At 70.8% G+C, this 13,764-nt stretch overlaps 2 protein-coding genes across 2 annotated transcripts; both read left to right on the top strand.

Moving 5' to 3' along the window:
• Window positions 1–690: 690 nt before the first annotated feature.
• AURANDRAFT_66851 (hypothetical protein) lies at window positions 691–3,733 on the top strand (the record flags this gene model as incomplete). The annotated part of the gene is made up of 2 exons (XM_009042217.1): window positions 691–3,229; window positions 3,429–3,733. The coding sequence occupies 2 exons, from the start codon at window positions 691–693 to the stop codon at window positions 3,731–3,733; spliced, it is 2,844 nt and encodes a 947-aa protein (XP_009040465.1).
• Window positions 3,734–5,634: 1,901 nt separating this feature from the next.
• On the top strand, window positions 5,635–12,292 carry AURANDRAFT_72408 (hypothetical protein; the record flags this gene model as incomplete). The annotated part of the gene is made up of 6 exons (XM_009042218.1): window positions 5,635–6,290; window positions 6,496–6,777; window positions 8,097–8,804; window positions 9,005–9,850; window positions 9,873–10,719; window positions 10,887–12,292. 6 exons carry the CDS (start codon window positions 5,730–5,732, stop codon window positions 12,290–12,292), a joined length of 4,650 nt encoding a protein of 1,549 aa, XP_009040466.1.
• Window positions 12,293–13,764: the final 1,472 nt, after the last annotated feature.

The raw sequence follows: 13,764 nt of genomic DNA, 5'->3' as shown, positions 1-13,764 counted from the left end.
GGCTTTCTACTGTTCTCGAGAGTGTCAAAGGACTCACTGGGTCTCGCACAAGCAGTTTTGTGCGAACGGCCTCGCCCGGAAATACCGCGGTGAGACGACCTGGATCGCGAGCGTGTTGTGGACGGACGACTCGAACTCGTCTCGAATATGCTTCCCTCTCTGCTTGCACTACACCTATTCCGTGGACGACGTGAAACGAAAGATCCGCCGCCGCTTTGGAGTCCCGTTGGGTGCTCAGACGCTCACAACTTCGGGGGGGTTGACGCTGGACGATGATGATCTCGACCTCGAGCTCATGGAGACGGGTACTCTCGCGGATTTTGGAGTCGTGCGCGGGTCTGTGATATGTTTCTCGGCGAAGAACTGCGCGGTGCCGCGGTCGACGTGCGAGAGTTGTCGCCAGTGCATCGGAGGCGCCTGCCGCTTGGAACATGGGCCCGACGCCGCGGCCGCTCACCTATTTCCGGAGGTTCGCGCGAGTATCCCCGAGGTCGGACGCAACGACCCCTGCCCCTGCGGCAGCGGGAAGAAGTACAAGAAGTGCTGCGGCCGCTGTTTCCCCAGTACTCGCGCACTGATAACCTCTAGACCTACTAGACCTACGGTTGTACAAGTAGGAGTAGGCCTGCGGGCCTCGGCGTTCGCTCGACGCGTCGACGAAATTTGTGGACATTTGCCCAGCAGGAGCCGATGCGTGTCTTCGCGCCGATATTAATCGCGCATGCGGCCGCCAGTCGAACGCCAGTACCCGACGATCGGAGCGCCCTGCACGTGGCCTGCGCGCGGCACAACGCGTCGGGCATCGAGGCCCTCGTCGCGGCGGGCGCCGCGTCCGACGCCGCCGACGCCTCGCGGTCGTTTCATGCGCTATTAGACGGCTTCCAGATCCGCCGCGCGTCGACGATCGCGACCTTGGCGCCCTGGTTCCTCCCCGAGCGGCCTGATTCTCAGCTCGGCGGCGGCTCGCATCTCCGCCGGAGCGACGTCGTCGCACGCCTCGAGGCGAAACTCCTTCCGGCGCTCGCCGCGCTCCTGGCGACGGACCCGGCGCTCGCGGCGCGGCCGAGCGGCGCCAGCGCGTCGCCGCTCCACGTCGCGGCGACGCACGGCCTCGGCGCGTCCGCGGCGGCGCTTCTGAGAGCGGGCGCGGATCCCCTCGCGACGTGGAAAGGCGTCACGCCGCTCGACATCGCGGCGCGGCGCGGGGAGGTCGGCGTGCTGAAGACGCTCGCCGGCGCGCTCGACAAGGCGGACCCGAAGGCGCGGGCGATCGCGGCGCGGCTCCGGAGCGACGCGGAACTGCGGGGGTTCTCGGTGACGCCGGCCGAGGTCGCCGACGCCTTCGCGGGCTGGCCCGCGCGCCGCCGCCGCCGCCGCGCCGCCGCGCCCCCGCCGGCCGGCGGGACGCCCCGGCACTCCGGCGAAAGCGAGGAGGAGCGCCGCGAGCGCCGGGGCACCGACGGCGCCCGTGCGCGCGACGGAGACCGCCCGCCGGCCGGCGGGACGCCCCGGACGCCGGCCGACGATGGCGACGCGACGTGCGCCGAGGGCGGCGGCTGGGCCATCGACGCCGACGTCCCGCGGACCTGCGACCTCGACGTCGTCGACGCGGCGGACCTGACGCCCGAGGCCTTCGTGCGCGACTACGCGTCCGTGAGCCGGCCCGTGCTCGTCCGGGGCGCCATGCCGCTCCGCGACCGCTGCGCGTTCCTCGGGCGGGGCGCGCGCGACGTCGCCGACGGCGCGCGGAACAAGTCGCGCTGCGGCGCGACGGCGTACCCCTGGATGACGCAGCAGGACGCCTGCGGCGTCTTCTCCATGGACGACCTCGCGAACGGCCCCGCGCCGGTATGCGCCAACGGCGTGAAGCCCGTCTGCGTCGCGCAGGCGGGCGCGCCCGAGGCCCTCATCGGCGAGCCCGTGCTGCGCAACCTGCCCGAGGCCTTCAAGGGGCCCAAGACCGCGGCGCCCCTGCCCGTGCTCAGGGACGCCTTCGTCTTCTGGCGCCACGTCCAGCTCTTCGCCGGCGGCGACGACGCGGGCGCGACGGTCCACTTCCACGACGCGGCCTACAATTTGCTCGTCTTCGGCACGAAGAAGTGGTATTTAGCACCACCAGCGGACAACGCCGTGTCCGCGAAGCCGACGCGGGCCTGGGTCGACGCCGGCGGGCCCAAGTTCGAGTGCGACCAGGGCCCGGGCGATCTCATGCTCGTGCCGGAAGGGTGGGCCCACGCGACGAAGAACGCGGGGCCCGCCATGGGCATCGGCGTCCTCTACCTCCAGGCGGACCGCCTCGTCGCGGGCGAGGCCTGCAACCCGCCGGACAAGGCCGACGAGGCCGCGCGCGCGGACAGCTGGCGCGCGCTCCTCGGCGAGGGCGTCCGGCCCAAGCCGACGAAGCAGACGAAGATGAAGGGCGGGCTCCTGGGCATCGCCGACCAGGCGGACCAACGGGGCCGCGGCGCCCCCTTCAGCGTCAGCGACCTCTGCGCCGTCCACGGCTACGGGGCCACCGCGGGGAACGCGACGACGCCCGGGGTTCCTCCGGCGGTTCCTTCTGCGGTTCCTCCGGCGGTCGCGTCGACGAAACACAAAACACACAACAAAAACGCGACGACGCCGCCGCGGCCCGCCGACGCGTCCCGCGCGGCGCGCGGCGCCAAACGCGCGCGCGCGTTCGCGCGGCCCGCGTGCGTCGCCGCGCGGCGGTCCCGGGCCGCCGTCGTCGAGGGCTGGGCCGCGCCGGGCGCCCACGCGACGACGCTCGTGCTCGCGGCGACGGTGCCGCGCGCCGCCGTCGCCGAGCCCCTGCGCGGTACCGGCGACAACGACGACGTCGAGCTTTTCTACGTCGCGAACCAAAAGGCCGGCTCGACGACGTTCGCCAAGGACCTCGGCCGCGTGCTCGGCGCGGACGTCGACGCGCGCTGCGCGTGCCTCGGCGACCAGTGCGCGGCCTGGGACGGCCGCACCTGCAGCCGGCACCGCGCCAAGGGCCCCGTCGCGCCCGCGCGCGGCGACGCCGTCGCGTTCACGTTCGTCCACGACCCCGTGCACGTGTTCTGGGCCGGCGTGCGCCAGGCCGTCTGCAACGAGCGGCGACCCGAGGAGAAGGGCAGGAACAGCACGTTCCTGCGCCTCCCGCGCGACGACCGGCCGAGCGACGCGGGCGTCGCCGCGCTTCTGGACGACATGGCCGCGGGCCGCTACCTCGGCGAGCCCCTGTGTGGAAATCAAATCTTCAACCCGACTTCAATGTGCGCGTAATCGACCGATTTGGACCAGACTCTTTCGCCGTGCTTCGAGAACTCGATGAGAGCAGTCGATTCGTCCAAAAATCAGCCGAATCGACTTCGATTTGATTGAGATAGAGAGTTCTGAAGTTTGGTGGGGACCCCCCAAACCAGAGGTTGATTTCCACACAGGCGAGCCCTTCTTCCACGCGTGGCCCCAGGCGCTCAAGGTCGACGCGCGGCTCCCCGTCGCCGGGGAGGACGACCCGCTCCCCCTGGCCTTCGTCGGCGAGCTCGCGCACCTCGGCGACGACCTCGCCGCGGCCTTTGGCGCCGCGGCGCCGGAGAAGTACCACGAGTCGAAAGGGACGCCCTGCGAGGCCGCGCTCGAGGCGAGCGTCGCGCGCCTGTCCGCGGCGGCGAACCGCACGGTCTGCGACCTCGTCGCCGTCGACTTTGAGTGCTTCGACCTGCCCCGGAGCCCGTCGTGCGCGTAATCTGTAGTCTTAGATCTTATTCAGTCCCGGCTCGAGCGCCAGAAGGAGAGCACGTGCCAGAAGACCTCGTTCGGCAGCGGGCGCGCGGCGCGCGCGGCTTTGGTTTTCGTCGTGGCCGAGGACGGGCAGTCGAAGAGGCGCTCGAGCTCCGGCGGCGGCGTCGCGCGGCCGCGCGTGCAGAGCGAGCGAAGCCGCACGAGCTCGACGCGCGGTTGGCGCGCGTAGGCTTTCCAGCTGCCGGCGGACGTGAACTCGCGAATGAAGGCCATTATGGTTTCTGGCGTTTCAGCATGACTAGTAATGAGCCCTACGTATTCGCCAGCCGAAACCTTCTTCCAAACCCAATCGTCAAAATCCCAAAGCAGGCCACGACGTAAAGCGAGTTTTGTGAGCGCGAGCCCGTGATGACGAAAAAGGAGACCGAAATCCTGAAGACCGCTCATATCAGCACCGGCATCGATCAGCACGCTCATCTCTTCCGGGAACTCGCACCAATGGATGGGCGGCGCGCCCTCTCGATTTTGAAGATTCGGGTCGGCGCCGTGCGCCAGGACAAGACGGATCGCGTCACTTGCATCAGAGCGTAAACAAGGAGTTGGGTAGGTTAGGCAATGCAACAGACTGCCGTTCCAGGGGTTGTTGTCCTCACTATCAGACTCAGACTCTGCCAAACCTTCAATATCGAAGACGGCATTTGGGTCTCGGTTGCCAGTCGCGAACCAGTCTCGCAGCGTTTCGACGTCGCCCCGCATAGCAGCCTCGACTATTTCTTTGGGCGGCGCGCTCATCTTAATCACCGTGTCTCCGGCCTCGTGGCACAGGCTCCACCGCGGCTCGAGCGGCCCGGAGATGGCCCGGGGCCTAAGCCAAAGAGCTTGCTGTGGTGAAATTCGACGTCGACTTTCGCCAGGCGCCCGACAGCCTCCCGACGTGTAGACGCATCAAAGGTAAAAAGACACCGTCGGCACATGGACTACCCCGGAGCCCGTCGTGCGCGTAATCTGTATTCTTAGCTAGGAGGCTGTCTTGGTTTGCGTGCTGCTCAGTCGTCCCGGCTCGAGCGCCAGTAGGAGAGCACGAGCCAGAAGACCTCCTTCGGCAGCGGGCGCGCGGCGCGCGCGGCTTTGGCCTTTGTCGTGACCGAGGACGGGCAGTCGAAGAGGCGCTCGAGCTCCGGCGGCGGCGTCGCGCGGCCGCGCGCGCAGAGCGAGCGGAGTCGCACGAGCTCGACGCGCGGTTGCCGCGCGTACGCTTTCCAGCTGCCGGCGGACTTGAACTCGCGAATGAAGTCCTTTACAGTTTTTGGATTTGTAGCCAGAGCTGTGTCATAGTAGCCATCCACAATGCCCTTCCAAACGCCACTTTCAAAATCCCAAAGTCTGCCACGACGCAAAGCGACTTTTGCGAGCGCGAGGCCGTGATGACGAAAGATGATACCATCCATAAGAGCGTGGATATCAGCGCCGCCATCGAGCAGCACGTTCATCTCTTGCGGGAACTCGCACCACCCGATCACCTGATTTTCATATTCCGTCGCCGTATTCACGTCAGCGCCGTACTCAAGCAGAAGGCGGACCGCATCAGTTGCATCAGACCGATAAAACGGATCTCGTAGGACGACACAATGCAAGAGAGTGGCCCGATGGTCTTCGTCTTCGTCACCGTGTTCCCAATCACAGAAATCAAAGACGGCATTTGCGTCTCGATTTCCAGTCGCGAACCAGTTTCGCAGCGCGTCGACATCACCCCGTATAGCAGCCTCGATTATTTCTTTGGGCGGCGCGCTCATAGTGTAATCACAGCGTCTCGTTCGGCGCTACCTAAACGCCGCGTCTACATCCCTGAGCCGGCTCACCCAAGCGCTCGCCAAGCGACCGACTGAGCCTGAGGTAAAATCGGCGTGCGCCTCGTCGCCTCGGCCTCTTCGAGGCCCCCGATCGAGGCGCTCGCCACCGCGCGCCCTACACGCATCAAAGGTAAAAATACACGGCGCGATATGGACGCCCTCAACTACGTCGCCGATAAGTTCAAAGGCGCGACGGATCGGGCCATCGACGGCGTGCAGACGGCGCGGGAGGCGGCGGGCCTGAAGCACAGCAAGGAGCGCGTCGAGAAGATCGCGTTCGCCATCGAGGACCGGGAGGACGAGACGCGCGTCGCGCGCGAGCCGCAGAACCCGATCCTGCGCATGGGCGTGCCGTTCCCGCGCATGGAGGCGATCTTCGCCGCGAACTCGGAGCGCCTGCACTGGAACGCGAGCCGCAACGACCCGACCTACGCCGTGGCCGTCCTCGAGCTCCGGGCCGAGGACGACGAGCGGCGCGAGGCCGTCGACTGGGCCGCGATCGAAGAGCGGGGGCCGGGCGAGGAGTACCGCCGCGTGTCGCGCGCGACGACGGCGGCGGCCGCGCGCGCGCGCGAGGCGCGGCTCCGCGCCGCGCGCGACAACCTGCCGCCGCGGTTCCGCGCGAACCTCGTCGCGGCCTACAACGCGGTGCTCGCGGCCTACGACGACGGCCGGGGCCCGCGCGTTTTGCGATCCCGCGACGCGGACCGGGTCCTCGCGCGCGTGGAATTCAAATATTCAACCCGACTTCAATGTGAGCGTAAACGAACGGTTTGGACCAGACTCTTTCGCTGTGCTTCGAGAACTTGACGAGAGCAATCGATTCGTCCAAAAATCAGCCGAATCGACTTCGATTTGACCGAGCTACAATTGTAGAGAGTTCTGAAGTTTAAACCAGTGGTTGGAATCCACACAGGTCCTCGCGCGCGTCCACGTCCCCGTCGACGACGCGCTCTCCGCGTCGCTCGCGTGGGTCGACGCGGACGCCGGCGACGGCCACCTGACGCTCGAGGACCTCCTCCTCGCCGTCGCGGAGACGCCCCACGTCCTCGCGCACCTCCGGCGGCGCGAGGCCGCGGGGCCCCTCCGCGGACGCGAGGTGGCCGCCGTGCTAGCTAAGTGGCATGGAAGTTACGTGGGGAACCCCATCATGAAGCGGAAGAAGACCATGATGCTCGCCAGGACCGACGGCTCCTTCGTCGGCGCCCGCCGGAGCGCGCCGGGGCTGAAGAGCTTCCGGATGTAGACGCGGATGGAGTTCGACGTCGACCGGAGCGTGTAGCCGCAGCCCGCGCTGCCCCAGGCGCAGGACGTGTACGCGTTGTCCGCCGTCCGCCGCATGATGAGGAGCTCGCCGAGCTCGTTGAGCTCGAGGAAGCTGCCGTCCGCGGCCGAGTCCGCGGAGTTGGACGCCCAGACGACGGAGTCGAGCGACTTGGGCGACTGGCCGCTGCACAGCAGCAGGTTCCCGTCGCGCTGGAGCAGCAAAAAACCGTCGCCGCCGGCCGCGGCCGTCGCGCGCGACCCCGTCTCCCAGACGACGGTCCGGCTCCCGACCTCGCGGACGCGCGCGTTGCCGTCGATCTCGAGCTCGAAGACGTGGCTCCGGTCGCGGCTCACGAGGCGGTCGCCGAGGAAGAGGGGCTTCGCGGGCTCGAGGCGCGCGCCGAGCTTCGACGACTTGGCGTCGTCGGTCCACGCGTAGGGCTTGCCGACCTCGAACCACTGGTCGTTGCGGAGCTCGTAGTCCTGGCCCTCGGCGACGACCGTGCCGTCGGGGAGCACCGTCTTCCCGACGCGCGTCACGCGGCGCGTGCCCCGCTTCGTCCACGACGGCACGAAGCTCTCGTCGAAGCGGCCGACGCCGCCGAAGCCGCCGCGCTCGAACATGGTCCGCTTCGGGGGCAGCGTCGTCTTCTGCCTGCCGAAGACGCCCGGCGGCCGGAGGTCGTCGAAGTCGAAGGCGGGGGCTTCCCGCCGCCTTGGCCCGGGCCCGCTTGTCGAACTTGCGCCGGCTCCGGCTCTCGCCGACGACCTCGTACGCGCGCGAAAGCTTGGCGAACTGCTTCGTCGCGCGCGGCTTGTTCGCCGCGACCTTGTCGGGATGCCAGCGCTTCGCGAGCGTGCGGTATGCTTTTTTCACTTCCTCGCTCGTCGCGTCGTAGGCCACGCCCAGCAGGTCGTAGGGGTCGCCGTCGACGTCGTCGAAGTCGTCGCCGCGCGCGCAGAGCAGGGCCGCCAGGATGAGGCAGCACGAGGCGCGCATCTCTGCGCGACGCTGCCGCGGCGCGATGCGACCACGCCGCGAGACGCGCAGCCGGGGCCGCCGAAGCCGACCGGCAGCCCAAGCGCTTGGCTCGCCTGCACCGTCCGTTGTTGCACAGGACAGTGCCGAGTTCACAATCTGTTCCAAGATGTTCACAGATGCACTGATGGACATCCCGACCGCACCCGCCCGGACCTGCGGGACCTAACCGGATCGCAGCGCTCCTCGACGACGCGTCCATGTCGTCCCAGTCCTGGCGCATCCGGGACCTGCAGGAGATGTGCGCGCGGCGCGTCGTCGCGTGCATCTCGCAGGACGCCGAGGGCTCGTCGCTCCTGGCCCAGCAGCTCTGCTTCGCGCCGGCGTCGGTGCTCGAGGGCCTCTGGGCCTACGCGGCGGAGAGCGACCGCCTGAGCGACGCGCTCGCGCGCGCGGCGCTCGCGCCGGGCTCGGAGGTCTGCTCGCTCGAGCTCGGGTCCGTGCCGCTCGGCGTCACAGAGCGCGGCGTCACGGAGGGCGTGCGCGCGCTGCCGGCGCTCTGCGGGCGCGTCGTCGTCGGCTGGCCGTCCCACTTCGGGGCGACGCTCGCGCGGTGGCTGACGCGCGCGCTCCACGAGCGCGAGCGCGGCGGCGCGGCGGTGACGGCGATCGAGGTCCGCGCGGCGGGGCTCGGCGGCGGCCAGGGCGGCGTCGTGCCGGCGACGTGGAGCCGCCTCTTCGGCGGGCCGTCCGCGCGGGACGACGACGACGTCGACCGCGGCGGCGGCGGCTTCGGCGACGACGTCGCGCCGCGGTCCGCGCCCTCCGCGCGGTCCGACGCGGGCCGGTCGCGGACGGCGCGCCGGCGGCAGATGTCGGCGCTCCTCGGCCGCGCGCGCGCCGCGGCCCACGGCGAGGCCGCGAGCCTCGCGGGCGTCGGCGACGGCGAGCTCAAGTCCGTGCTCCGCGCCGTCGACGGCGTCGGCCTCGGAGCAGGAAAAGAGTGATTCAAGCTCTGTTCTATACAAGTGTTCCGCGCGCGCGCGTTTAGGAAACAGCACCCACGCTTCGAGAGCGCTCCGAGAGATGATCGCTCGTCCAAAAATCAGCCGAAACGAGCGGGAAACGACCGAGATAGGAGCCTTTGAAGTTGGGAATTTCGCACCCTTTTCCTGCCCAGGTCGGCCTCGTCGCCTTCAAGGTCAGCGGCGCGCGCGAGGCCGAGGGAAGGTTCGCCGATGCTTTAGCCACCTGCGCGCCGACGCTCAGGGAGCTACGATTCCGCGACGCGCCGGCCGTCAGCGACGGCGCCGCCGCGGCGCTCGCGGCCGCCGTCGCCGCGACGGTCGAGAGCGTCGACTTTTGCGGCACGGGCGCGGGGCCCCGCTTCGCGGACGCGGCGCGCGGCTGCGCGCGCCTGACGCGCCTCAACGTCGACGGCTGCGCCCACTTCGGCGACGAGGCCCTCGGCGGCGTCCTCGGCGGGTGCCCGGGCCTGCGGGACCTGAGCTGCCGGCGGTGCGCGGCGCTCGAGGCCGGGCCAACATGGTACGCGCTCGCGACGTCCGGCCTCGCGCTGGCGTCCGTGCGCGTCGACCTGCGGCGGCCGGCGCCGCGCGCGGCGCCGGCGGCGCGGCGCGACGCGGCGCTGGCGCTCCTGGCCGCGGACGACGACTTTGGGGACGACGGCGACGACGCGACGACCGACGACGTCTACGACGCGGCGGACGTGGAGCTCGCGCTGGCGGAATCGCTGGCGGACCTCGCGCCCTTCGACGCGCCCTTCCGGGGGTCGAACCTGCGGAGCCTGCGCGTCGCCCTGGTCGGCCACGCGAGGCGGGAGGTCCGCGACGACTGGTTGGCGGCGCTCGTCGCGAAGGTGCCCGCCTCCGTGTCGGAGTTCGAGGCGCGCGGCGGCTGGGGCGCGGACCTGCCGGCGGCGTCCGCGCCGGCGCTGGGCGACGTCGCGGCGCTCGGGGCGCTGCCGCGGCTCCAGCACGTGTCCGTGACCTGCGGCGACCCGCGCGTCCTCGACGCGGCGCCTGAAGCTGCGGACGTTGAACCTCGCGTCGCCGAGCCTCGCGGCGGCCCACGTCGCGCTGGCCCTGCGCACGTTGGAAGCGACGTTGAAGACCGCGTCCCTCGCGCGCACGGCGCCGCCCGGCGGCGACGGCGACGACGACGACTGCGTGCTGCGGGCCCCGCGCCTCGAGTCGCTCCACGTGTCGCACGTCGTCTTCGGCGAGGTCCTCCTGGAACGGTGCCACCAGCTCGTGGCCCTGAGCCTGGACCGCTGCGTGGTGAAACGCCTCGCGTGCGCGGCGCCGGACCGGCGGCCGCACTGCCCCGTGCTCGCGGAGCTGACGTGCGCGCGGTGCCGCGGCGGCTTCGGCGACCGGGCCCACGCGGAGGCGGCGCCCCGCGACTTCCACGCGCTCCGGCGCCTGCGCGCGCCGACGGACGCCTTCGCGGCGGCCTTCGCGGCCGTGAGCTCGAGCGGCGGCGCCGCGCTCAAGTCGCTGACGCTCGACGAGACGGGCGACGCTCCGGCCGTCGCGCGCGCGCCCGTGCCCGGCGACGCGGGCCTGTCGCTGGGCGCGGCGCTCTGCGGCCGGGCGGCGCGGCGCGCGGCCTATCTCGGCGCGGCGGCGCCCCACTTGGACGGGCTCGTCGTGCTCGAGCTGGTCGCCGCGCGCGACTTCGGCGCCAAGCACCTCTCGGCGCTGCCCGTCGCGTGCCCGGCGCTGCGGCGCCTGCGGCTCGCGGCCTGCGCGGCGCTCCGGGGCGCGCTCGTCGACGACGGCGCGTTCGCGGCGGCGTCCGCGCGCGAGAGCGACCGCAAGCTCTCCGCGACGTCCGACGGCCACTTCCGGAGCGGGAAACGCGTGATTCAACGTCGCTTCAACGTGAGGGTTCCGCGCGCGATCGTTCCAGAGAAAGGATCCACGCTTCGAGAGCGCTCCGAGAGATCATCGCTCGTCCAAGAATGAGCCGAAACGAGTGGAACATGACCGAGAGAGGAGCCTTTGAAGTTGGGAATTTCGCACTCTTTTCCCGCCCAGGCCACTTCGGCGAGATGACGCCCGTCAAGGCGGGCCGCGGCGACGACGACGACGACGAGGGCGACCCCCTCTTCGAGCTCGACGACCTCGACGAGGCGCGCGCGCCCCGGGGCAGCGTGCGCTTCAGCGAGGCGGCGTCGACGCCGCTGCGCCAGCCCGCGTTCGACGACGCGGCCCGGCGGCGGCCCCGGTCCGCGCCCTCGAGGACGCCGGACGCTCCACCGCGCGGCACGCCGCCGAACGCGACGCCGCCCTCGTCCGAGCGGCGCCGGTCCAGCGGCAAGGCCGCGAAGGCGTCGCGGTCCGCGACGAAGGAGCGCTTCGACCCCTTGCTCCAATGCCACGTCGGCTGCCCCGGCCACGAGGACGGCCCCGTCGCCGCGCTGATGCGGCGCCTCGCGGACACGCGCGGCGCCGAGTACCGGCGCTACGCCAAGGTCGCGTCGACGCTGCCGAGCGACAGGAACAGCGGCCGGGCCGCGTGCGCGCGGTTCCTCGCGGGTCGCTGTTGGAACCGCGACTGCGAGTTCGCGCACGGCTTCTGCGCGAAGGCGCACAAGTCCGAGCGCAAGCTCCGGCCGCTCTTGGAACTGCTCGAGGACGTCGACGAGTTTCGCAGAAGGCGCGGGCTCGCGGCGCCGCCGGGCTCGTCGCCGGGCGGCGCCGCGCGGGACCCCGACGAGTCGCACAGCGACTACGAGTCCGAGGGCGACGCGCGCCTGAGCCGGTCGCCGACGCCGACGTCGGCCCTGTCGTCGTCGCCGGGGAGCTCGCCGGGCAACGCGCGGAGCGACTTCGGGGGGCGGCGCCGGGACCGCGACGACGACGGCGGCCCGGAGCTGCCGCGGAACACGCTCGTCTTCGAGAACCTCGAGGCGCTCGAGCTCGACGCGTGCCACGGCGTCGACGCCTTGGTGCTCGACGCGCCGCGGCTCCTGGCGCTGTGCCTCCCGCGCTGCGACGGTCTACGGCGCCTCGACGCGAACCTGCCGCGGCTGACGCATCTGGACCTCGGCGGCTGCGCGTCTTTGGAGCCCTTCGCTCTACTCCGGGGCTCGCTCCTGCCCCTGAGCGTCGCGTCGCTCGCCCACTGCGCCCGGCTTCCCGAGCCCTTCCTCCACCGCTTCGTGGACCACTGCCGGCGGCTCACGCACGTCGACATCTACGGCGCGTCGGCCGCGCCGCCGGGTTCGTCGCCGGGAGCCGCGCGGACGGGCTCCCAGTCAAACAAAAAAACAAAGGCGGGCACGCTCCACGGCGACCCGAGCCGGTGCCGGACCAAGTCCAAGGCGGGCCTCGAGAAGCTCAAGGCCGGCCGGCCCCACCTCGCCATCGTCAAGACGCGCAAGGAGCACGAGTCCTCCGCGAACGCGACGCGGACCACGCTCGACCTCCGCCCGGGCTAATTTACGGTCAGGGGTGCGCTCTCCCCCGCCGCGGCCTCGGCGCCGTAGGGCGCGAGGGCGGTCCGATAGCGCGCGACGGCGCCCAGGGACGCCGCGAAGACGAGCCCGGACAGCGCGAACTCGAGGCACGTGCGGCCGCCCGGCGGGCACGGCGCGGGCTCCGGGAAGGCGACGCAGGCGAGCTGGAGCGCGTAGAGGCTCCAGGACGGGCCCAGGCACCGCGGCAGCGCGCCGACGACGAACATCAAACCCATCCACTCGCCCTGCTCCGCCGGGCCGAGGACCTTGGAGAAGATGGCGAGCGCGACGTTGCGGCCGAAGGGGAAGGCCACGGTGATCAAAGCGAAGCCCGCGAGGAAGCGGCCCTCGCCGAGCGCGGGGAAGAGGGGCGCGTCGATCAGGAGCAACGACCCGCTCAGCCCGAGCACGAGGCTCAGCACCAGCAGGTCGAAGTCGCGGATCCCGGCCTTGGACAGGCGGCTCACGGCGACGGACGTAACCAACGACAGCACGCTCACGGCCGCGAAGAGGTAGTTCACGGCCGCCTGGGACCAGGCGTAGCGCTTCGTCACGAAGGGCGTCGTGATCGTCTCCTGGATCGCGAAGGAGTAGAAGTGCGCGAAGAACGCGACGAGGCAGACCACGAGGCCCGTCCGGCTCGGCGCCGCGGCCTCCGCCGATGCCGCCTCCTCGTCCCGGCGCCGCCCGAGCGCGGGGCTGCCGAGGGCCGCGGCCTTGTTGAGGGTCAACGCGTCGTCGGAGGCGAGGCGCCGCAGCGGCCGCGCGTAGCCCTTCGCCGGGTCGAAGCACGCGCGGCACCCGAACCACATCGCGACCGTCAGGAAGACCATGAACCAGCCCGGCGCCGTAAACTGGTCCACGCGGACGTCGCCGACAGCGAAGTCCACGGGCGCGAAGAGCGCGCCGACGCTGGGCCCGGCGACGAAGCCGAGGACCGCGAAGACGCCGATGTCCGACGTCAGAGGCGTCACGCGCTCTTCCAGCGCCGCCACCCCCACGTACGTCTGCTCCACGACCATCTTGCCGCCCGTCCAGACGCCGCCGAGGAAGCGCGCGGCGACGACGACCCAGGGCGCGTAGGGGCGGCACGCGGGCCGCTGGCCGAGGTCGTCCGCGGCGACGTAGAGCGCGCTGCCGACGACGCCGAAGACGATGGTCCGCAGCAGCACGGTCCGCGGGCCCACGTCCGGGTCGCTGCGGAGCACGCGCGTCATGGCCCGGCCGAAGACGGCCGACCCGACCATCTCGCCGAGGCTGTAGACCGCGACGGCGACGCCGAGCACGTACTCCTCGGCGCCCATGCGGTCGAGGTATTGGCGATGCTCGGCACGATGATGCTGAAACTCACGCAGCTGAAGAACACCTGCACCTTGAACAGCGGCACCCAGGCCTCGTGCTTGCTTGGCTGCGACATGGCTGCTGTACAGTGTGCTCAGGCTCCTCGCTAAAAT

This window comes from Aureococcus anophagefferens (assembly GCF_000186865.1).
Source record: "Aureococcus anophagefferens unplaced genomic scaffold AURANscaffold_28, whole genome shotgun sequence".
NCBI lineage: Eukaryota > Pelagophyceae > Pelagomonadales > Pelagomonadaceae > Aureococcus > Aureococcus anophagefferens.
Note: the sequence above shows the minus strand (reverse complement) of the source record. Positions and strands in the feature narration are given on the sequence as shown.